Source organism: Branchiostoma lanceolatum, chromosome 10, assembly GCF_035083965.1.
Source record: "Branchiostoma lanceolatum isolate klBraLanc5 chromosome 10, klBraLanc5.hap2, whole genome shotgun sequence".
Classification (NCBI taxonomy): Eukaryota; Metazoa; Chordata; class Leptocardii; order Amphioxiformes; family Branchiostomatidae; genus Branchiostoma; species Branchiostoma lanceolatum.
Window position 1 is genome coordinate 11,864,879 of NC_089731.1, and position 22,297 is coordinate 11,887,175.

The window sequence follows — 22,297 nt, forward strand, 5'->3', positions numbered from 1 at the left end:
TTATTTATGGCGGGTCTGAAAAAGTTTCATGACGATATCGACATCTGATTTTCTCCACACTTGAAAGATAAATCAGAGAAAAGACGAATTTAATGGAACAGCAAGTGATATTGGGATGAATCTTTGTGGTAAAGATAACCAAGTGTCTGGTTTATAACACCGTCGTTAGAAACATAAGGAACAATATATTGATAAACTCCAACATAGCTCCCTGTAACCTTTGACCGCCACGTTGTAATCAGCTGAGAGGAGACATAGATCAATGCAAGCCGGTTTTCTTTCCAGAAAACACAAAGATCTGTGCTACAATCACGCGATTTTCTTCCCACGCTTGTGTGTAACGTACTCTTTGTGCACTTTCAAGATGCCGCCCAGGATAACTGAACAGGTATATAAACAGCCATTGAACTTTTGAAAATATAAATAACATCCGGTTATAGGAAAATGAGATAATCCTCAAAAACATTATCATGGTTATGGTGGTAAAAAAAATGTATATGTTGTATAATTATCAGCTTTTACTTTTAGGAGACAATACAATGAACCAACTTCTTAGGAGGTGAATATAACCTTGAATCTAGTGTTTAAATGGACTAACACAAATGTGCTCATTTCTGTCATAATTTGATATTTTTACAGATTGAAATTGTAGAAAGTAGACTGCAAAGAAGTAGAGAAAGACTTGATCAACTTGAGCGGGCCTTGAGACTGGAGTTCATGACTGATAAGGAAAGGTGAGATATTTTCTTAGCTATTCCAAGGAGTTTCAGCATCCTTGTGACTTATCCCATGTCTTTATTGTGAAAACATTTTCATCAAATTGATCAATGTACTTTTTGCATTATGCATTATACTATGTAAGGTTAATTGTAACGTTTATTATTTTGAATTACTATCATTTTTTCTACATTCAGGAAAAATCTGGAAGACGAGGAAGAGACCTTGAGAAAAACGATATCCCTTGATGGTAATAAAGTTACCATATTTGTATTCATCTACTAGTATTTATTCTACTCTGTTTACTAGTCTACATACATCTATAGACACTGGGGCAGTTTTCACAAGGTCCTGCAGGCAGGTGACCACCCTATGTTCTGAAACCCCTATGTTCCGAAAATAAAGGGTTAATGCAATGGCTCGTTTTATACTATATATAGACGTTTTCTTGTAAGGTGTGTCATTCAAACGATACAGGGCCAGATTTGGCTATTTCTAAGGTGTGTCATTCAAATGATACAGGGTCAGATTTGGCTATTTCTAAGGTGTGTCATTCAAATGATACAGGGTCAGATTAGGCTATGTCTAAGATGTGTCATTCAAATGATACAGGGTCAGATTTGGCTGTGTCATTCAAATGATACAGGGTCAGATTCATCTGTTTGTTTGGTGTGTCATTCAAATGATACAGGGTAACATTCAGCTACTTGTAGGGTGTGTCTTTCAAATGAAGCTGACATTCTGCCATTTGTAGTTTAAGATAAAGCTAATTGAGATTTTTCATATGATATTAAACAGTCCCATCTTTTTGTAAAGATTTGTTTAAAAAGAGTTCAAAGATAATTTCAAACGCACTATGGACTCTTCTTGCAAGATTCAGTATCATCATGGCCGTGTGTCGGAACATAGGGGTTTCGGAACATAGGCATGTAGCCCTGCGGGTGTACATAAATAAAACATAGTTTTATAGAATAACAAAAACAATGTTGCAAGGTGCAATATGTGCCTATGATTTCATCATCTCTGGACACTTCACTTTTGTATACTAGCATTTGTTTCCTATCTGTAAGTTTCTTATTACACTCATCGGTCTGTAATGATAATACAATGTACATGTTTTCATTCTCTCTCTGTGTGTGTAGAAAACAACCTGAGTACCTTGCGGTCCGAGAACAGGAGAACCATGTTGATGTCAGTGATGATCTTAGTTCTTCTCTACATTGCGTACTCCATATTTGCACCATCCTGACATGGTGCATGGAAACATCTTTGTCAAAAGACTTTATCAACTTTTGCAATTATTTGTACAAATATCATATCAGGTTGAAGAAAAAACAATCTGTTAAAGGAAAAACAGGCTATATCTTAGCTGACAAACTTTCTACGTGTGAATTCTGTTCCTTTTGTATCATTCTGGTACCTACAGTCAAGAATGGACAAATCTGTGTATGAAATTGAATATTTTGTTCTAGGTAGATATGTAATGAAATTGTTGTCAGAATTTCAGAAAACTACATGAATGTTTTTTTGCTGAATTCTTATCAGTGTTTTCAAATGTCCATGATGTACATGTACATGATGTGTACTTTTCTAGTGCACTTTTGTAATAAAAGGATACATGTACAAAAAGTATACTTTTCCTATGATACAATTCACCATGATACACTGTCAAATAGAATCTATTAGTGTATATGAAATTGATTTGAAAAATTAATAATGAAATAAAAATTTTGCACAGAATTTGCACACATGCCCCCTTGTCATACATTGAGCCTGTTACAGATTTCACCATTCCACTTAAATTGAGAAGGGTATTATCTGGTGTGTGAGATTTTCTATAGATATACGTAGATGCTACATTAACAACAGAATGATTAATATAACTTGCAGTTTCTGATTTCAGTGGGGTTTTTTTTCAAACTTTGACACAGTTTTGAGAAGCATTTGTACCTCCTTCTTTTGCACATTGGGCTATAAAATCAAAGTAGTTTATCCCCAAATGGGATGTGTCCTTGAGCAGCCAGGGCTCTGGAGTTCAGTGACCTGTAGATAAGTGTTACATTGTATAATTACACGTCAGTATGGTGGTCAGACTTTTGTTGTGATGCACTTTTACTTACCGATATAAAACTATGGATTCCAAGGATTCATCGCTGTTCTGCTGCAAATGACATGGTTAACCTTCAACACTTATAAGCGCTTACATTAAAGATGTTCTGTGCTATCTACTGAAACCATCTTTAGAAAACAGCTGAGGTCCCGACCTTGTCAAAAGTTGATCCCCAGACAAAACCTAAGGCTGCCCAGTCAAACTGGTCTATTCTGGCTGTATGCCAAGATAGAACCCATTGTTCTTGTTTACCACAAGTGACACCTGACTACCCACTAGAGCTCCGCCATTTTAGTCCAACAAGGAGACAACTTTGACCTGCAAAGTCTTAAGCCGTCAGAGGCTTGTTGGCTGACTAGAGGTCCACTAGGTATGTATTGTGTTTGAATATTCATGCCCTGAGACTCTACAATGTATAATAACCCATTGAAGACGTCATACTTATCAAGTAATATGAGCTTCTTGCGAATTATCTTGGCATATCAGCAGTATGAAGCAAGGGTTTAGTATGGTACGTTGTACCATATGCCATTGCCAAGTGATATCAGTGACAATTGCTGGCTTTAGAATGGAAAAATCACCCGACACGTACATAGGTGCTACTGTAATTTTTATATCGCGAGATGGAGAAAATGGAATGTTTGCTGGGTTTTTAAGTTCTCGTTTGAAACAATATCAGTACTACAGTCATAGGGGGGGTAAAAAGTTTCGCGGTGGTTTTAAGTTTGTGCCGAAAGTTCACCGCGAAAACCGTGAACATAAAACCATCGCAAACATTTAAGCATAAAACAGTAATTTGAGAGGTTGGCAACTTTTTTTTCAATTTTCAGATTGCAGATTGACATATATCAACATGGCCATTGACATAAAGCTACCACGGGTGAACAACTGCTGCTGTTGTTGTTCGTTGAAGTGTGGAGTCATCACCATCGCTGTTGTCTTCATGGTACTTAAAACTTTGCATACAAAAAGTCATGCAATGTTTATGATAGCATTTTAAGACATGGATTGAGCTGTTCGTTTGTTATGCATTTTGTAGAATAGACCCATAGATAGGCTGATGCAAGTTATTATTTTTGTAAAAAGGTGGTCAACTTATTTGCTGGAATTTGGGTGATTGTTGCTCGTTCATTGGACGATCGCCAACTAAGTCGTGAGTACACCAATTTGAATTTCTTTTTTTGACAATTTTCAGACCTTAGATTTTTGTATAATTTGTTCAGCTCACAGCCACTAATTACAGTTAACGTTATAACTACAAATGTATATCTTATCATATTTCAACGTACTGAGTTGTGATGATAACTTCAAGTAAACAAAGGCATTTGTGGTTGTGTATCTTTTGATCACTGGTTGCCTCTAAACCCTTGCCACAGCCTTCAAGATTACAGATTTGGTCCTGGATGCAGTCTTGATCATTTTGTGCATCATCCTCCTCATTGGTGCCATCAAGGTGTGATCTGATTTATTAATCATTATTTTATCATTTATTAAGTATATATATATATGTAATCATTCTTAGACTAACACTTCTGTCCACAAAGTTTCTAAAATCAGCATGAGATTTTAAATGTTCTATATGTTATTATCTGTGATCTGTTTCAATCAGTGCAACTTGCAGGTAAAAATTGTTTCTAGATTCAATTGTGGTATGTTTCGTACAATCATTTTCCTATTAGGCCATGTTGATTTGATTATACGGATGACATCCTCTGGGAACCCCATAACTGATGCGTGAGTGTGACTAAAAAAAAAAGTTTGGCAAAAAAAAAGGTTGAATTCATTATTAAGTACTCTTTGTGGTCAGGAAGGACGCACAAAACTTAACACACAGAGTATGGTATACCATATAATAGATTCTTCATTTTTAATCTTTCATAATCTTCTTTGGCTTTAAAAATTAACTTTGGCATCGTACGACATTACCGGTAGTATCCATTTTCCGAAAATATTTTTTTTGCAATTTACAGCATATATTGTCTCATTTTGCAGCTGTTTTGTATGATATACAGTATGGCCGAAAACTTCTTTTTTTGGGGGGAGACGAAAATTGATGTGTGTCATCCATATAATCAAATTGACAATTGGCCTTACACAACTATGTCAGCAATGTTGTAGTTGTCCCTTTTTCATTTTGGGCTCAGTCTGTTATCAGTGGGAATCAAAGGAAGACATACATGTATATTGCACCAAGGAGGTTTAATCAAGAGGATTAAACCTCCTTGATTGCACTGAGGCTCGCTGTACAGTCCTCCAACTACTAGTAACAAAGTATAATGTGATTCATAATGATGCCAGGTACACTGATACTAATACACATTATTTTTCTTTCTCTCTAACAGGGAAACTACATGTTCTGCATGATTTGGGTATTCGGTACAATCATCCTCCTTACCTGCATGATGATCCTTCTTATCGTCGCTTCAACCTTGCGTGCTTCGGTAAGCACAATTGTACCTCATTTCATTTATTTATCTATACAGGGAAAAATACACCCAGGCAACAAGCCTGTTTTTCAGGTATCCCTGATACTAAAATCTAGAAATCCGCAGACTTCATTTAAGTGTGAAGCTGATATGAGCATTGATATGGCTAAAGATCTAGTGAGTCGGTGGCTATTTTGACTAGGATAGGACGATTCCTTCTAATTTTCTTAGTAACAGTGATTAGAGGAGGCAAACCGTGGAGTCAATGGGGTGCTTTTATGTCATAGAAGCCTTTCAACGCTAGGGATGTTCAGTTGGAATTATCTTACATGTAATTATAATCATCTTGTCTTTGAATCAAATGAGGTACAGCTAATCTAGTGAAGAAAGGTGTTTTTTTCAGACTACTCTTAATGCCTATAAGTTTACATGGTTTTTATTTAGCGGTAGGGAGAAAATGGAGTGTTAGCCGTGGTTTTGAGTTCGCGTTTGAAACAATTAGTACCCTTACAGTCATTAATGGGCAAAAAGTTTTGCGGTGGTTTGAAGCTCGCGCTGAAGAGTTCACCGCAAAAACTGCGACCATAAAACCACCGCAAACATTTCTGCATTTACAATTATCTAATTTGCCTTCATTATTTTCATTCCAGAACAGACCAGAGACTGTGCACCGTCTAGGCTTTCTGTGGGGAGGCAGGGCTATTGAATGTGGCGTACTGGTTAGCATATGATTTTCTATACAATACTATCATTGACTCTACCAGGTGTATGTCAGTTTGATAACTAAGGTGACAGCAAGGATCTCTGTAGTGACAATTGGGTCTCTCATCCCCAATATACAGTGTGTCACGTTCAACTACAAAGAACAAGAATTGTTCAGTCGTTGTAATCTAATAATAATTCCATTATGATTGATATTACTAGATTTTGGTTGCCAATGCACCACAGTCTTCTGTTAACACTGACATATGATATAAGGCACTTGCGTTACATAACTGTAAGTGTAAGTTACTTTATCTTTGCGGTAGCAAAATTTCATGGTGTAAGGAAAATGGACATCATAAATAATAACAACAGGTTTTTTCATGGTGATGATAAGTTTGTGGTACAGTGGTGACTCATTTCTTACATTACATTCATTTGAAGGATAAAGAAATATTTTGCAAAGAGACCAAGATAGTCAAGATGGGAACTAAACTCCGTTTTATTCCGCAGGTCTACGGTGTTATCGTGGTGAACTCCTTCGCCCAGACCCTGCGTTACACCGACGGTCCCCTGCTCCCGCTGCCATACAGGCACGTGGAGGAACCTGTGGACGTGGACATCTAACATTTCAGGGCAAAAAACGAACAAAGTCTATGTTGGTAATGTAAATGCAGAAATATTCGCAGTGGTGTTATGTTTGTGGTTTTCGCAGTGAATTTCAGCGCGAAGTTAAAACCACTGCGAAAAATTTTGCCCACCTACGACTGTAGTGCTACTATTGTTTCAAACGCGAACTTAAAACCACGGCGAACATAATATTTCTCCCTACTGCAAAATAAAAACCACGCAAACTTAAATGCATTTACAGTGATTTATGCTATAGGGAGTCTGTTATCCCTAAGTATACTATTATAATTATTTGGTACATGTATATACATGTATCCCAGGTCTAGGGTGTAATTTTTCCCAAAAGAAGTTTTGTCATCTATGTTGAAATATGATATTTGTATATGCCTTGTGACTTTGATTGATGTGATAGAGTAAGAATGTTTAGATAAGGCTACATTATGCAGAACTTTGGCTACTGTTTAATAATAATGATAATAATAATAATAATAATGGGTTTTATTCAAGAGCATTAGCCCAAGGGCTGAATTGCATATTCTTTACGTAACACACATAATTAAAAGCATTAAAAGCCTTGTAACACAAGGACAAGACTAACATAATGATTATAAGAACACATAGCATAAGTTGTTGTTGTTGTTGTATTGTTGCATGTTGTACTGTGATGCTCTGGTGAATCATACCTGCTGACGATTGCTATGGTTGTGGATACATGGTTAAGTATCTGTCCGACCAAAGTTTTAAGCAATCAAATTGATAGAAAACTTGCTGCTGTAAGTTGATTAACCAAGAGATAGAAATATGAAGGGGACAAAATATTATGTTTATGTATATGTATAGATCAATAAATGGAGTGGTGGCCATGAATGTATATATACTGTTTTATGATTCCTGTAAAGTAGACGTAGAGTAACAAAAGCCTACCTTGCTTATTTGGAAGACTGACTAGCAGGAACTACCAGAAAGGGGCCCCCCTAATCGTGGGGCCAAAAATGACCTGTAGGCCGTTGACCTCCATTCTATTTTGTACTTTTTAGCACACCCATGTTAGGATGAATGCAATCTTAAATATTCTTAAACGTCTGTTTTTGTCGGAAATTAAGGAAAATACTGGGCAGCTAGTAATACGTGACATGATATTAATATGTCCTTCTAAATTGCCATAGTAAAGTGCCCCCCCCCGAAATAAGTGGTACGTGCCTTTGTTACGAATCTCGCACACAACAAAGCACGAAGTCACTCTCTGAGCTGAGTCGACTGTGTCATAAGAGCACGAACAAGGCTCCAGATAGAACAAGACTCGAGGTAGGTGTTCAAATGTGATTTCTGTAGCAACCTGTAGTATCTAGATTGTCCTTGATTGGATTAGGATACGATTAGATCAGTACAGAGCGACTTCCCCTGGTTAGCTGCTTCCTAAAACGGAATGAAAACATATTATGCAGGAAGTGGAAAGATCTGTATGATATCAGTGTAAAGAGACCGGCTTGTAGCGATAACACTGGAGATGTAGTCGCTGGTACACGTAGGCATGTAGACTTGCACATCACAGATCACAACACCTACATGTAGTCTTCTAGAAAGACGACAATGTTATCAACGACACTTCTGTTCCTCCTTTCCCCTCTACCCCTTCTGTCCCCCCGACTGGCCCACTGAGAGTGACCCAACTTCCCCTGGCGTGTTTTGATTGAAGAAACAGATGGTAACGTTACTCTCCAAGCAGAGGTTGGTGGGGAAGATTGTGACCTTTTTATCATCTACCCCGCTTTCCGTTTGCATGTATTCCCGTGGACGGAAAATAAGAAGGTCCCAATATTCCCCATGGCACCAACCTCTGCTTGGAGAGTAGTGACCTGAGTGGAAGGGGAGATCTGAAGAACATTTCTATATCCCCAAGCAGATGTTGGGGTGGTTAGAAAATCTTAAAAGCCTTTTCTTCTCACAGTCCTTTTCCTTATTACCTTTACCCATCTAACAACAACGCACCTTGTGATACTCTAATGTCTGAGCAAATATGGGAGGAATGTTGGAGCATGTAATTATCGGGGTCATTGACCTTAAGGGATTGTTTTTCATGTTCCTAGGGGAAAACTGACCCCGTTCGAGATGGCTATTGATATGAGTATTCCGCGGGTGGAGAACTGTTGCTGCTGTTGTTCACTCAAGTGTGGAGTCATCGCGCTCTCCATTGTGTTCATGGTAATGTTTTCCCTTTTATGTCTAGTCTCCAAGCAGACCTACGGGTTGCAAAGACCGTATCCAACTGGCTTAGGTTGGGAAATGTGCACTGGAATAATATGAAAACATTGCTTTTTTTTGTTTCTATAACTTAACTTTTGTGTTTGCTATTTACTGTATATAATTTCACATATATAATTTTCAATTTGCATGTAAAATATATGCCAATATGCAATTTTACATGTAACAGGAAAAAATAAAATGTTTTTAGCACACATATACCATGGGTTCAGGTCCGGACCTGAACCTGAACCTCTGGATCTATATCCGAACCTAAACGGTAGTAAACCTGATTTAGGTAACTATACGTATTTAGGTACACAGCACTATCTACAGTACGAAATGAAGCTAAACACCAAGGAGGTTATATACATTTGTAACCTCCTTGTAAACACTAAAAATTTTAATACACAATTCATTGTAATGTGTCTCATACTGTCCACGTCTAGTTACATGTACGTAGTTACAAAAGCACTAAATTGACTGAATTGGAAAATATTGTGAAGTTATAGGTTCATTTACGTGTTTATTCTGAATCATTGGACAGTCCTAATACTAGTAGTGTCAGATATAAAGACTAGGTATAACAAAAAAATATCCATGATGATATAGCTGTATACATTTTTTTATAGGTGCCTACTTTGGCCAACCTTGCCCTGTCTTTCTTCGTTTCTGGCAATGTGAGTCTCAGGGTCGCCAGACTCACCAACCCTTCCGTTTTCGGTTTTTACGGAGCAGAACGTAAGTACGTTGATAACCCCTAAACTCCAGCCAGAGTAAGTTACGTTTTAAACCATCTTAAACCTTCCTTAGGTTGTGAAATGTGCACTGTGAAAATATGAAAACATTGGTGTTTTTGTGTCTATAACGGAACTTTTGTGTTTACTACTTACTGTATATAATTTCGCATATATAGTTTTCAAATTGCATGTAAAACTAGAGTTCCACGACCTCATACCTTCGCCAAATGATTTTAACCTTTATGACTGACGTATTAGGAGTGTTTCTCATCAATCATAAATCATACCAGTTGATTGTCTTAAAATATAACATGTCCAAAGTATGAGCTTAACAAATTATGAGCTTAACAAAGAAGATTATGCTAATATTTATCATCAATTATGCAAAGGAGGCCCTTATTAGCATAATTTGATTCAACGATGCTCACATTCACATAACGTCCCAATGCCATAAAAAGGATTAAATGTATGAAATTGCCGTCATTTGCCAGTGTGGAATAATAGAAGTTACTCATGAAGTATGCAAATAAGGCCCACATTTGCATATTTTCTATCTATTAACAGTCCTCTCTTCCTCAGTTACAATTTGAAAGGTCATATCATGGAACAAAGCGGATTTTTAAAGTTGCCTCATTAATTATGCAAATTGGAATCTGATTTGCATAATCATCGTCCAATCATACTAAGCATCACACAAGCTAACCACATACCAAAAATCATGACCATCCATCAAGGCCATCATGTTATAGTATTTTCTCATTAATTATGCAAATGAGGTCTTCATTTGCATAGTTCATATCAATTAATATTTCTCTCTTCCTCAGTTACATATGTCACATGTTTCAGAGTCCTATCATGGAATTTGGCGGATGTATAAACTTTCCTCATTAATTATGCAAATTAGATACTGATTTGCATAACAAGTGTCTAATCCTGTACATCATCACTCAAGCTATTTACCTACCAAAAATCATTACCATCCATCAAGCACTTCTTGAGTTATTCCCTTTCAAAGTCAGACGCAAAACCTGCTCCTGCAGTTCCCAAAAAGCCGCTAGGGGGCCCAAACCAACACCACTTACTCTCTGTCCAAAGATCTATCTACCACTCAAAAATCAGTTCCATAGCATGTCCAGAACACGAGATATCAAAACAGGAAGTTCCGCTGCAGTACCATAAGAAGCCGCTAGGGGGCCCCAAATCTCATCGTTTTTAGGTCTCATCAAAACCTACCAACATACCAAATACCAAGACAATCCATCAAGGCATTCTCGAGTTATTCTGTGCCACTACAAACAAACAAACAGACAAACAGACAAACGCTACCCTCTGCATAACCTTCTCGGCGAAGGTAATAATATGATAACAAATACGTAACGCCTGCAACTGCTCGATGGAAGTCATGACATGAGCTTGATGTATAAAAAAATGGGTTTAGTCAAGCTCGGTTTTTAATACTAATATGGACCAGTGATGATAAAAAAGTGGTTAACTGCATACTTATAGATCTATGTTTATGTACTGATTGTAATTGTGTATAATTGTAATGTTTTTTTTATAATCAGTTGTTTTAAGTGTGTTTAATTGTTTTATAAGCAAGTAATAAATAGTTTATTAAGTACCATTTGTAAAGTAAGCACTCGGCTGCAATGAGCTTGTCTTAGCAATAAATCTTTCATTGATTCATAACTCTAACTTTGCAGTCATTGAAATTGGGGACACGGTATGTGACGTGGTGTTGATCATTCTGTGCGTCATCCTACTTGTCGGCGCAATCAAGGTTTGTTGGAATTTTATTGTTTTCATTAGTTATTTATCAGACGATTGAAGAAGTACGATATTTGTGTGCAAGGTTGTATGTTTCCAAATTTTGTTTGGTTTATATTTTTCTGGAGTTTTTTTCTTTTGTAAGGGATTGCATTCGTTATTTCGGATGGTGACGTAAAGCCGGCGGCCCCGTGTACGAGGGAGCTTCATGCATTAGCCTCTCTGCACGTAAAAGAACCCAACACTCCTATCGAGAAGAGTAGGGGTGACCCAGTATGCTTGGCCAAAAACCGCGAGCCGTGGCGAAGCCGCATTGCACTACTACTAGCTACTTGCAAAAGCATTATGCTGCACTCAATTTAGGATGACTGCTTTACCTTTACTCATTTTGTGATCCCATAGCATTATTAGCAGAAAATGTGAGGTGTATGAATTTGTTAGGTGACTCTTTAAAAGTTAGTCTCTAAACGCAGTACTACATTTCATGTTAGTTCCTCTTGATCTTGGGATGGGTGTTGTCGTTGTAGTTAAGCCGGCGTCACAATCCATACGAAGCTCGCTGAATTTCAAAATCGCCCGAGCGTCGGCCGTATTTTCCGATGAAAATCTCGGGCGACGTCCGTCGAACGCTAAAAACAAAAAAAATCCCTCATGAGATGGCACCATCTCTTGGACATGGACGAAGTCTGTATCGACTTACCTAGTAAAAGGCCAATGTTTGGATCAACTTTTATTTCTAAAAATCGCCCGAAGCCCGCGTAATCGACAGAACGTCGGCCGTACTTCGGCCGAAAATGCACATTTGAAGCTCGCCAACACGTCGGCCGAGCTGAATTTCTTATTTGTGACGGAGGCTTTAGGGCGCTAGCTACCGGTACCGCAAAGAAGATTTGGACCATTTCTAATGTTGATGCCTTGCTTCTGTATCCCCCTGTTAGGGAAAGTATCTGCTGTGTCGAATATGGATATTCGGCACGATTATCTTTGTGACCATCATGTTCATTTGTGCCATCGCCGGTTCTGCGCACCAGGGTATGGTAAGTATGCATGCACGTTTTGGTGCTCTATTATATATTTAAGCTGTACGTCTTAAGCAAAGTTCTTTGTCAACTGTACCGACTTCAAATGGTTTTGCACTGTAGAAGGTACTTTAAAGTATGATATGATTAATTATAAATGCATGCAATGATACCGTAAAAGTTGATTAGGTACAGGTCCAAAATACTGGATCATGAAGTACCGGTACTGTACCGATATGAATTTCTATCTATATCTATATAGCCGGTATAACCGCCATCAGGCGTAACACACCAATTTACACCAAGTATGTGCTTATTTTGTGACTGATGTCCTGATCTCATGCGCAACACCAAACGTGACCAAAGTGATACCTTGGAACAGCGTACAATGTAACTAATATGCAACGGATCATTCAGGCAGGCCGGGAGTTTTGATAGCAAGACCAAGGGAGTTTGTCAGTAGGAAACATAGTTATGGTCTTTAGATAAAGATACTGACAAATTGAAAGCAGTTTATTTGTGTTTCTGTCATTAGTGAAGAAGTTCAGAATAACACATGTTGCTTTTTTCAAATTGTTCTGCTACATTAACAGGTCCGGACCTGTACCTAAACCTCTGTACCGGTACCTGTACCTTATGTTACGTTTAGGTACGCAGCACTACTCTACAGACATACGTTAGGTTGTGATACTTACCTCATTGTGAAGAGGTCGACACATGGGTAACTGCTATATTGTTTTATTTCTTTACAGAATAACCCTGAAATAGCACACGAGTTGGGGTTCCTGTGGGCCAGCATAGCTTTTGAAGAGGGCTTGTTGGTAAGTATTGTCTTTTTTTGCATTGCACAAACATTATCAGAGGAGCATTATATCCTTAAGTTTTTGCGTTTTTTCCATAATTTTGTTCATATGATGTAAAGCCCCCTCGCTGCGTCCTAGTTGGCGACCTCGCTGTGTCCTAGATTGAATTTGAGTTAGCCTTGACTTTACAATGGGGATTTCATGGAAATCGTGCAAGTGTGACTAAAAAGACAAAAAAATCGCACAAAGCGTAAAAAAATTAGTTTTTTATCGACGAAATTTGTTTGTCAAATCGCTCGGTCGCAGCGAAGTCGCCAACGTGTCGCGGGTCCAGTGAGAGGGGGGCTATTAATGGAGCGACACTGACAGAAAATCTCGAACACCCCTCCTGTGGTATACGTTGATATCAGCATTCAAACCTATCAAACTAACCTTTGTATACGTAGCTAACTTCAGTGAAAGCCTTGAAAACCTGCCATTAAGCTACTACGAGGTAGCTTGTATCTGATTTCACGAAGCTTGTATCTGATTTCACTTCTTGTCGATATATTTTTCCGTCTTTTTCTACACCGTTTAAGTTAGAGTGTGGTTTTTCCTTGCAGATTTACGGTGTTATCCTGGTGAACTCGTTCGCGGAGGGTTTACGTGAAAGGGAGGCGGCTCTACCCGCATACGGTCATGTTGAAGAACCATCTGAGGCATTCTGAGCCCATCTAGAGAAAGACAACAAGACAACGAAAGACACTGAAACCTTGTACCAACGTTAATGATACCAGTTATGCATTAGACATTTATATATGGTGGTACGAGTCCATGGAGCGGTGTTTAGAGCATTAAAAGGGTTTCGTTTTACTTCGGAAATGGGGTTTTATAAATATTACATTAACATCACACACAAATGGTCAGCACATAAAGTCATATGCCGATTGAACGAAATTGCACCAAAGCTTCATATGGACGACCAGAAAAAAACCAGGAAAAAGGGAAAGAAAATACTGAAATCTATTTGGCAGTGTTTGGACGCATTTGCTAGCAATTGTTTAATGTGCACATCGTAGTGTTGACTGTTGACATACGTATTGCTAAACAACAAACGCTCATGTTTGGCTACACTGTATAACTGAGTAGTATGGTCTACCTTATGTATTTGGAATTTTACATATCGCAAACTTCATGTAGCAACTACTATTTGTTAACATTTGTTAAGCAAATAATCATTTTTTACTTTATAATGTATGTAGTGATTTAGCTACCTCAGTAAGTAGGCCATGAATGTATATATACTGTTTTGTGATTCCTGTACAGTAGGAGTAGAGTAGAGTATAGAAGAGTAGCCCTCTGCATATGTTATATCTATAAAAGCTTACGTTGCTTATTTGGAAGACTGTCTAGAGTCCATTCCAAGACACCAAGAGGGTTTTTGAATGATATTTGTAATAATCTTGAATTATTTCTAATAAAAGAATATCTGAGCAACAATAGTTCTAAATTTTTCTAAAAGATTGAATATGAAAATTTGAATTTATTCAAATTCAGTTAGATAGTTTAGAAACATTTTGAAAGTTACTGCACAAAAATCTAGTCATTTTGAATAATTTCTAAACATCTACATGATTCTTTCAGGTTTAGAAATATTTGTCAAAAATGGTAGGAAATGGTAGATAATGGTAGAATGGTGATTGCCCCCATAAATGTAGGTGCTAATCCAGCCCTTCTGTCTGCTTTTGTATATCTTTAGATTTCACTGCAGGACACTGTTGGGTCCTTTGTGGAGAGCATTCTTCCCTATACTTCGTAATGATGTGTGAATTGCTTTCTTCACAGCCCTCTGAACTATTTATAAAGATGTTACAAATAATGGTAGAAAATGGTTTGTAATAATTGTAGAATGCTGTTACCATTATTTAGAAACTGTTAGAAATATCATATTCCACATGAGGAATATTTATAAAGTTTTAGAAAACCGGAGGAATATTTATAAAGTTGAAATCACATTCAAAATATTTCTCAAGTATACAATCTCTCACACAAATAATTACAATAGATTGAAAACATTTGTAAATTTTGACAATAACAACCCTCTTGGTGACTTGGAATGGACTCTAGTAGAAACTACCAGAAATTGTGGGGCCAAAAATGACCTTTAGGCCGTTGACCTGCATTGTATTTTGTACCTTATTAAAGCACTCCCATGTTAGTTTGAATGCAATCTCAAACATTCTTAAACTGCTGTTTTTCTCGGAAATTAAGGAAAATACTAGGCAGCTAGTAAAACGTGATACTAGTATGTCCTATAAATTGCCATAATATAGTGTGATAGTGCCATAATATGCCATGATGGCATCCAGTAAGAACGATCTCACTAGGCAAAAGGCACTTGCATGGGCTGCATTCTGGAAACTTGAAAAGATCTGGAGAAGTCCGTCATTTCCCACCTCCACAAAAATCAATATATATATATATATATATATATATATATGGATGTGAATCCTGGGTACTGTCACTTGATATGGAGAACAAGATAATTGCATTCGCCACATCCTGCTATAGAGTCATGCTGAACATTAAGGATCATTAAGCGCCTTGATCGTGTAAGCAAGGCACGAATATACAAGGAAACAAACACCCATCCTCTCATCAACAGAGTAAGACAACGACAATTGCGCTTTAATTTCCCTCAGGCTGCCCACAGAGGAGCCACTCAGGACATACGTCCCGACACACGGCAGAAGACGACCAGGACGTCAGAAGACGAGCTACGTGACCTACGTCCAGAACCTGCTGGGGGATGCTGAAGGCGACCTGAGCCCAGAGGCCATCTCTGCAATGGCTTCAGATCGTCGGCGACTGTGGAGAGGACCTGTGATCGGCAGCTAGCCTCTACCAGGCCCCGCGGGATGGCTGGAAAAATAGTAGAAATTGGCCAAATAGAGTGAATAGTGTGCCAAGGGAGTTCGCTACGGAGAGAGGGTCCAATCTGCCATTGAGCTTCCCTGTATAGCGGAGCACCCCTGGCAATACTATTCACTCTATTTGGCCGATTTCTACTATTTTCCCAGCGATCCGCGGAGCCTGGTAGAGGCTAATCGGCAGCTGACCAATGATGATGATGATGAATATAGTGTAGAGTGCCCCCCTCCCGAAATAAGTGGTACCTTCCTCCCTGAACAGCCAATGGGAGCCGATAAGGGTGAAACGTGCCTTTGTTGTAAATCTCGCACACAACAAGGCACGAAATCACTCTCTGAGCTGACATAGTCGACTGTGAAGCGCACGAACAAGGCTCCAGATAGTAGGAGACAGACCACGAGGTAGGTGTTCAAATGTGATTTCTGTAGCAACCTGTAGTATCTAAATTGGCCCTGATTGGATTAGGATAAGATTGGATCAGTACAAAGGGATTTCTTCTGGTTAGCTGCTTCCTAAAACGGAATGAAAACAAATTATGCAGGAAGTGGAAAGACCTGTATGGTCCTGTATGATATCAGTGAGTAGAGACCGGTTTGTAGCGATAACATTGGAGATGTAGTCGCTGGTATACTGGCACGTCACAGACAGCAACACCTACATGTATTCTTCTAGCGAGACGATAAGGTTATCAACAACACTAGTACTTCTGTACATCCTTTCCCCTCTACCCCTTCTGTCCCCCCGACTGATGCCTGGCCCAATGAGTGTGACCCAACTTCCCCTGGCGTGTTTTGATTGAAGAAACAGATGGTAACATTACTCTCCAAGCAGATGTTGGTGGGGAAGATTGTGACCTTCTTATCATATACTAGTACCCCGCTTGCCGTCTGCATACCTTTCCGTGGACAGAAAACGGGACATATGATAAGAATGTCACAGTCTTCCCCATCAACCTCTGCTTGGGGAGGGGAGGATCTGAAGCACATTTCCATATCCCCAAGCAGATGTTGGGTGCTTAGAAAATCTTTACGGCTTTTCTTCTCACAGTCCTTTACCTACTAGTATCTATTAAAAATCGCAACTTGTGATACTCCAATGTCTAAGCAAATATATGAGGAACGTTCGTCATGTATGTCCAAGGACATTATAATGTCCTTGGTACGTCCAAGTCCGGGTGAAAATCATATCTATACACCATCATCACTGATCATGACGAATCTTTATCGCACTTATCAAGACGATGCCTTCTCCCAATATCTGCTTGGAGCATATACTGTAAATGCAGAAATGTTCGCGGTGGTTTTATGTTCGCTGTTTTCGCCGTTCCATTCTGTGACTGTACCGAAACGCGAACTCAAAACCACCTCGAACACTCCATTTTCTCCCTACCGCGAAATTTAAATCCCCGCGAATATTTCTGTATTCACAGTAACCGGGGTCATTGACATTAGGAATTGTTTTTCAGGTTCCTAGCGGAAAGCTGACCCCGTTCGAGATGGCTATTGATATGAGTATTCCGCGGGTGGAGAACTGCTGCTGCTGTTGTTCACTCAAGTGTGGAGTCATCGCGCTCGCCATTGTGTTCATGGTAATGTTTTCCTAGCCTCTATCAGGCTCCACAGGTCGCTGGAAAAATCGTAGAAATTTGCTAAATAGACGGATAACATGCCAGAGAAGTTAGTCCGCTGTAGAAGTTACAGTTTGCGACCTCTAGACCCGTAGAGGCATATTAGCGACTCCATAGCCGACTCCCTTAGTATGATACTAGCCTGATTTCAATGTGCTTGTCGAAAAGAGCTAGGGGAATTTCCCCGGTACAATGAACCTGTAAATACTGTATATAGCGTCTGTCTTCCTGTCACAACCAGTGGAAGATTAGCTCATCTGTTCATTGAGTTCATTGGAGCTAAACTGGTTCGAGATCACTTTCCTTTCAATCGCCCCTCTACGAAGTTCTAGTCAGCAGCCGCCTGTATCCACTAGCCACCTAGGAGGGGAGGGGACAGAAACCCCCGGACAGCTCGTGTTTGCGTTATACAGACTAGTAGTATGATACTATTCACTTGGCCAATTTCTACTATTTTCCTACTCTCCAAACGGAGGAGGGGTTCCGGCTGGTTTTTGACGTGTTTTTACACGTTTTTGTCGGGCTTTCTACTTTGTCACGTTTTTTGTTGTCTCGTGGGGTTTGAAGAGACCCCCCCCCCCAAAAGAAAAATTACAAAATAAAAAGCCCGACAAAAACGCATAAAAACACTCTCTGCTTGGAGAGTACTATTTTTCAGCCATCAGCGGGGCCTGGTAGAGGCGTATGTTTTCCCGTTACCAAGGAGGTTTTATCTTCTCCTTGCCTTTCCGTTATATTACAGTATGAAATAAAGGTTAAGGCGGCGTTAAGTACGTTAGCACGCATGTTTTGATTTGTGTTTGTTTAGTCCAAGTCTAGTTACCTAATTACGAAAACACAAATTGGCTGAATTGGAAAATATTGTTAAGTTATCGCATTTCTTTACATGTTTGTTGTTTATTCTGAATTCTTGGGTAACCCTAATAGATCCTAATAGTGCTTTAAAAGACATAGATATAACCAGAATGTCTTCATGATGATGTTTTATCTTCCTTTTCTTAAAGGTGCCTACGCTGCTCAACCTTGTCCTGTCTTTCTTCGTTGGTGGCAGTGAGATGGACTTAAGCGCCGCCAGACTCATTAATCCTTCCGTTTTCGGGTTTTACGGAGCAGAACGTAAGTACCTCATTAAAGGCATCCAACGCAATATTAGGGCCCAAAAAATGGGAATGAGATAATGCTGAAATGGTAGTGAGTACTAGTGACATTATCGAGAGGGGGCGGTACAAAAAGCTACCTGTGTGCGAAAGAACACTGTATTTACTTTATTATTTACACTGTTTAGCACATTTGTGTAATAACTTCATACTTTGAGCATTTAAAACCTCGCAAAATCATGCCGTACGATGACCCCCTTAGTTTCGCAAGCCTACGAAAACCCTAGCGACAATTTTCATTGAGTTCTCACATCACAACGACAGCGTATTTTTGCATCATGGACGTCGCTATACATTGTGATAGTGTTGTTTAAACTAATCATGTATAAAAAAAATGACTATAAAATAGATAGATTTTCAAACTTTTCGGGCCCTTATATTGCTTGGGTTTCCTTTAATAATGATAAATAGATTTAGTAAACCTCAGGTTTTAATACTAGTATGGACCGGTGATGATAGAAAGAGTGAATGTGGTAAACTGAAATATATGTTTTAGATTACAATATATGTACTGTGTAATTGTAATTGTGTGTAATTGTAATGTTTGATAATAATCAGTTGTTTTAAGTGTGTTAAATTGTGTTATAAACAAGTAGTAGATATTTTGTTTTTAAATACTTTTGTAAAATAAGTATGCAATTCACAAGTTCACGTGTCTGTAACTCTCGCGAGTGTACGTTTGGAAGTGATTGGTCATTATTGATCCTGAAGAAGGCGACAGTGGTCGTTGAAATTTTGATCCGTGTATACCTTAGTGTTGGAAGAAAGTATAGCATTGAACTCTTTTCAAATCTCTGATAAACCTTTCATTCATTCATAATTATAACTTTGCAGTCATTGAAATTGGGGACACGATATGTGACGTGGTGTTGATCATTTTGTGCGTCATCCTACTTGTCGGCGCCATCAAGGTTTGTTGACATTTTATTCATTTTCATTAGAAGTGCGAAGTGCGTATACAAGGTAGTTTGTTTCCAAATTTGTTTGTATTATATTTTTCGTTTCTTTTTTAAAATTTACGTCACGATCTCATAGCATTGTCAGCAGAAATGTAACGTCTGAATTTATAAGATGGGTCTTTAAAAGTTCGCTTGCTCTTAAAGTACCATATATAGATCACGAGAGCATCACGTTACTACTAGTACCTCAGTCTTGCAATGGAAGTTGTTGCTGACTGTTCTTAGTTGGCCACCGGTTAGCCTTATTAAATCGCGCTCCTAGCGGCCGGCCCGACGGTTACAACCGCCCAGCGAGAGATTGTGTAAACACAGGCTTGGCACCGGTACTTCAAAGAAAACTTCGACCATAACTAATGTTGATGCCTTGCTTCTGTATCCCCCTGTTAGGGAAAGTATCTGCTGTGTCGAATATGGATAATCGGCACGATTGTCTTTGTGACCATCATGTTCATTTGTGCCATCGCCGGTTCTGCGCACCAGGGTATGGTAAGTATGCATGCACGTTTTGGTGCTCTATTATATATTTAAGCTGCACGTCTTAAGCAAAGTTCTTTGTCACCGGTACCGACTTCAAATGGTTTTGCACTGTAGAAGATACTTTGAAGTATGATATGATTAATTGAAAATGCATGCAATGAATAGGATATCTATCTATATCTAGGATGTTAATCAAGAGGGAACTTCTTTTATTGCCAAAGCTTAACGTTATGATGGTTGAGGTAAACACATGTTTCTACTCTAGATACAGTCTTTGGTTAACGGTAGATATTGTAAAAAAGGTCTTTCACTCCAGCAAGAGATGAATGCTCTACAGATATACGTTATGTTGTGATGTTAATGTCATTGTGGAGAGGTCGACACATGCATGGTTAACTGCTATATTGATTTCTTTACAGAATAACCCTGAAATAGCACACGAGTTGGGGTTCCTGTGGGCCAGCATAGCTTTCGAAGAGGGCTTGTTGGTTAGTAATATCTTTTTTGTTTAATTTGCACAAACATTATCAGAAGAACAATATAACCATCAGATTTTGTTGATGTTTTCTTTTTGATAATTTTGTTTGTATGACGGCCGCCCATGTCGTCTTAAGTTATACTCGATAATGCAGCGACACTGACAGAAAATACCGAACGCCACTATACGTTTATATCGGTGCACTGCATTCAAACCGACCAAACTTACCTGTGTATACGTAACGTTAGCTATTCTTAACTTCAGTGAAAGCCTAAAAAAAGGCTATTAAGCTACTACGAGGTAGCTTCTATCTACAACTTCTTGCCAGTAGATATTACTGTCTTTTTCTACTCCGTTTAAGTTAGACTGTGGTCTTTCATTACAGATTTACGGTGTTGTCCTGGTGAACTCGTTCGCGGAGGGTTTACGTGAAAGGGAGGCGGCTCTACCCGCATACGGTCATGTTGAAGAACCATCTGAGCCTATCTAGAGAAAGACAACAAGACAACATAAGACAAAACCTCGCACCCCCTCTCACTGGACCCGCGGCACGCTGGCAGCGTCGCTGCGTCCTAAACTGGATTTGTGTTACCCTTGACTTTATAATGGGAATATCATTCAAAACGTACAAGTATGGCCAAAAAGACAACAAAACACACAAAGCTTCGTTTTTTTGTCGATGAAATTCGTTGAGTGCTTTGTCAATTAGATCGACCACAGCGACGCCGCCAGCGTGCCGCGGGTCCAGTGAGGGGGGGGGGGGGGGGGGGGGGCTTTAATGGTACCATTTATGCATTAGACGTTTGTGTATGGTGTGGTTGTGGGTAAGGGCCGGTGAACTCTCTCAGGCTTGAACTTCCTCGTAACGCTAATTTAGATTGGCGGGCTTAGTGCTTTGGACCGCCGATGGAACTGGCTAAACGACCCGATAACCACAGGCTGGCTCTCAGTGTACGTAGAGCATTTAAAGTGTTTGGCTTCACTTCTGAAATGGAGTGATGTAAATATCACATGTCCATCACACTCAAAATAATCAGCTCTTAAAGTCCTATTGTGATTGAACGAAATTCCACCAAAGCTTCATATGGAACACCGGAAAAAAACAGGAAGAGGAAAAGGGGAAGAAAATACTGAAATCTATTTGGACGCATTTGCGAGCAATTGGTTTATGTTCATATCATAGTATTGACATACGTATTTCTAGACAACAAACGCGCATGTTTAACTACACTGTATGACTGAGAAGTACGGTTTACATTTTGAATTTGGAGTTACACACATCGCAAACTTCATGTAGCAACTAATATTTGTTAACATTTGTTATTCATTTTACTTCATAACGTAAGAATTTACCTCAGTAAGGAGAAATAGAACAAAAATAATCTGTAGAAAAGGGAATCGTGATTAATCCGTCCTTGTTGATATTAGTGAAAAACTGACAACGCTTTGAAAAGGGATATATTTTTCCTGTACTATTCTTGATAAGATAAACATGTACATCTTGGTAATATAGATAGGTGGAACTACTTTTGTG

At 38.9% G+C, this 22,297-nt stretch overlaps 3 protein-coding genes and 1 long non-coding RNA gene across 6 annotated transcripts; all 4 read left to right on the top strand.

Annotated features, from left to right (window-relative positions):
* Nucleotides 1-2: 2 nt before the first annotated feature.
* Nucleotides 3-735, top strand: LOC136443517 (uncharacterized). Its single transcript, XR_010757162.1, has 2 exons — nucleotides 3-388; nucleotides 640-735. It is a non-coding gene; the product is annotated as an uncharacterized lncRNA (long non-coding RNA).
* Nucleotides 736-2,645: 1,910 nt separating this feature from the next.
* On the top strand, nucleotides 2,646-7,456 carry LOC136443515 (uncharacterized). 2 transcript variants are annotated; one of them, XM_066440786.1, is made up of 7 exons: nucleotides 2,646-3,197; nucleotides 3,651-3,773; nucleotides 3,914-3,980; nucleotides 4,204-4,280; nucleotides 5,170-5,268; nucleotides 5,904-5,972; nucleotides 6,469-7,456. In XM_066440786.1, the coding sequence occupies exons 2-7, from the start codon at nucleotides 3,681-3,683 to the stop codon at nucleotides 6,580-6,582; spliced, it is 519 nt and encodes a 172-aa protein (XP_066296883.1). In that variant the 5' UTR covers nucleotides 2,646-3,197; nucleotides 3,651-3,680; the 3' UTR covers nucleotides 6,583-7,456. The 2 variants fall into 2 exon arrangements, with proteins under 2 accessions (XP_066296883.1, XP_066296882.1); XM_066440785.1 differs by having other exon boundaries at nucleotides 2,649-3,197; nucleotides 3,658-3,773.
* A 334-nt stretch (nucleotides 7,457-7,790) lies between these two features.
* LOC136443514 (uncharacterized) lies at nucleotides 7,791-14,634 on the top strand. The gene is made up of 7 exons (XM_066440784.1): nucleotides 7,791-7,890; nucleotides 8,673-8,787; nucleotides 9,459-9,567; nucleotides 11,270-11,346; nucleotides 12,272-12,370; nucleotides 13,105-13,173; nucleotides 13,758-14,634. Exons 2-7 carry the CDS (start codon nucleotides 8,695-8,697, stop codon nucleotides 13,860-13,862), a joined length of 552 nt encoding a protein of 183 aa, XP_066296881.1. The 5' UTR covers nucleotides 7,791-7,890; nucleotides 8,673-8,694; the 3' UTR covers nucleotides 13,863-14,634.
* A 1,519-nt stretch (nucleotides 14,635-16,153) lies between these two features.
* LOC136443513 (uncharacterized) lies at nucleotides 16,154-21,503 on the top strand. Of its 2 annotated transcripts, none has more exons than XM_066440783.1 (7): nucleotides 16,154-16,466; nucleotides 17,517-17,653; nucleotides 18,697-18,808; nucleotides 19,684-19,760; nucleotides 20,196-20,294; nucleotides 20,705-20,773; nucleotides 21,149-21,503. In XM_066440783.1, the coding sequence occupies exons 2-7, from the start codon at nucleotides 17,561-17,563 to the stop codon at nucleotides 21,251-21,253; spliced, it is 555 nt and encodes a 184-aa protein (XP_066296880.1). In that variant the 5' UTR covers nucleotides 16,154-16,466; nucleotides 17,517-17,560; the 3' UTR covers nucleotides 21,254-21,503. The 2 variants fall into 2 exon arrangements, with proteins under 2 accessions (XP_066296880.1, XP_066296879.1); XM_066440782.1 differs by having other exon boundaries at nucleotides 16,160-16,466; nucleotides 17,531-17,653.
* The last annotated feature ends 794 nt before the right edge of the window (nucleotides 21,504-22,297 follow it).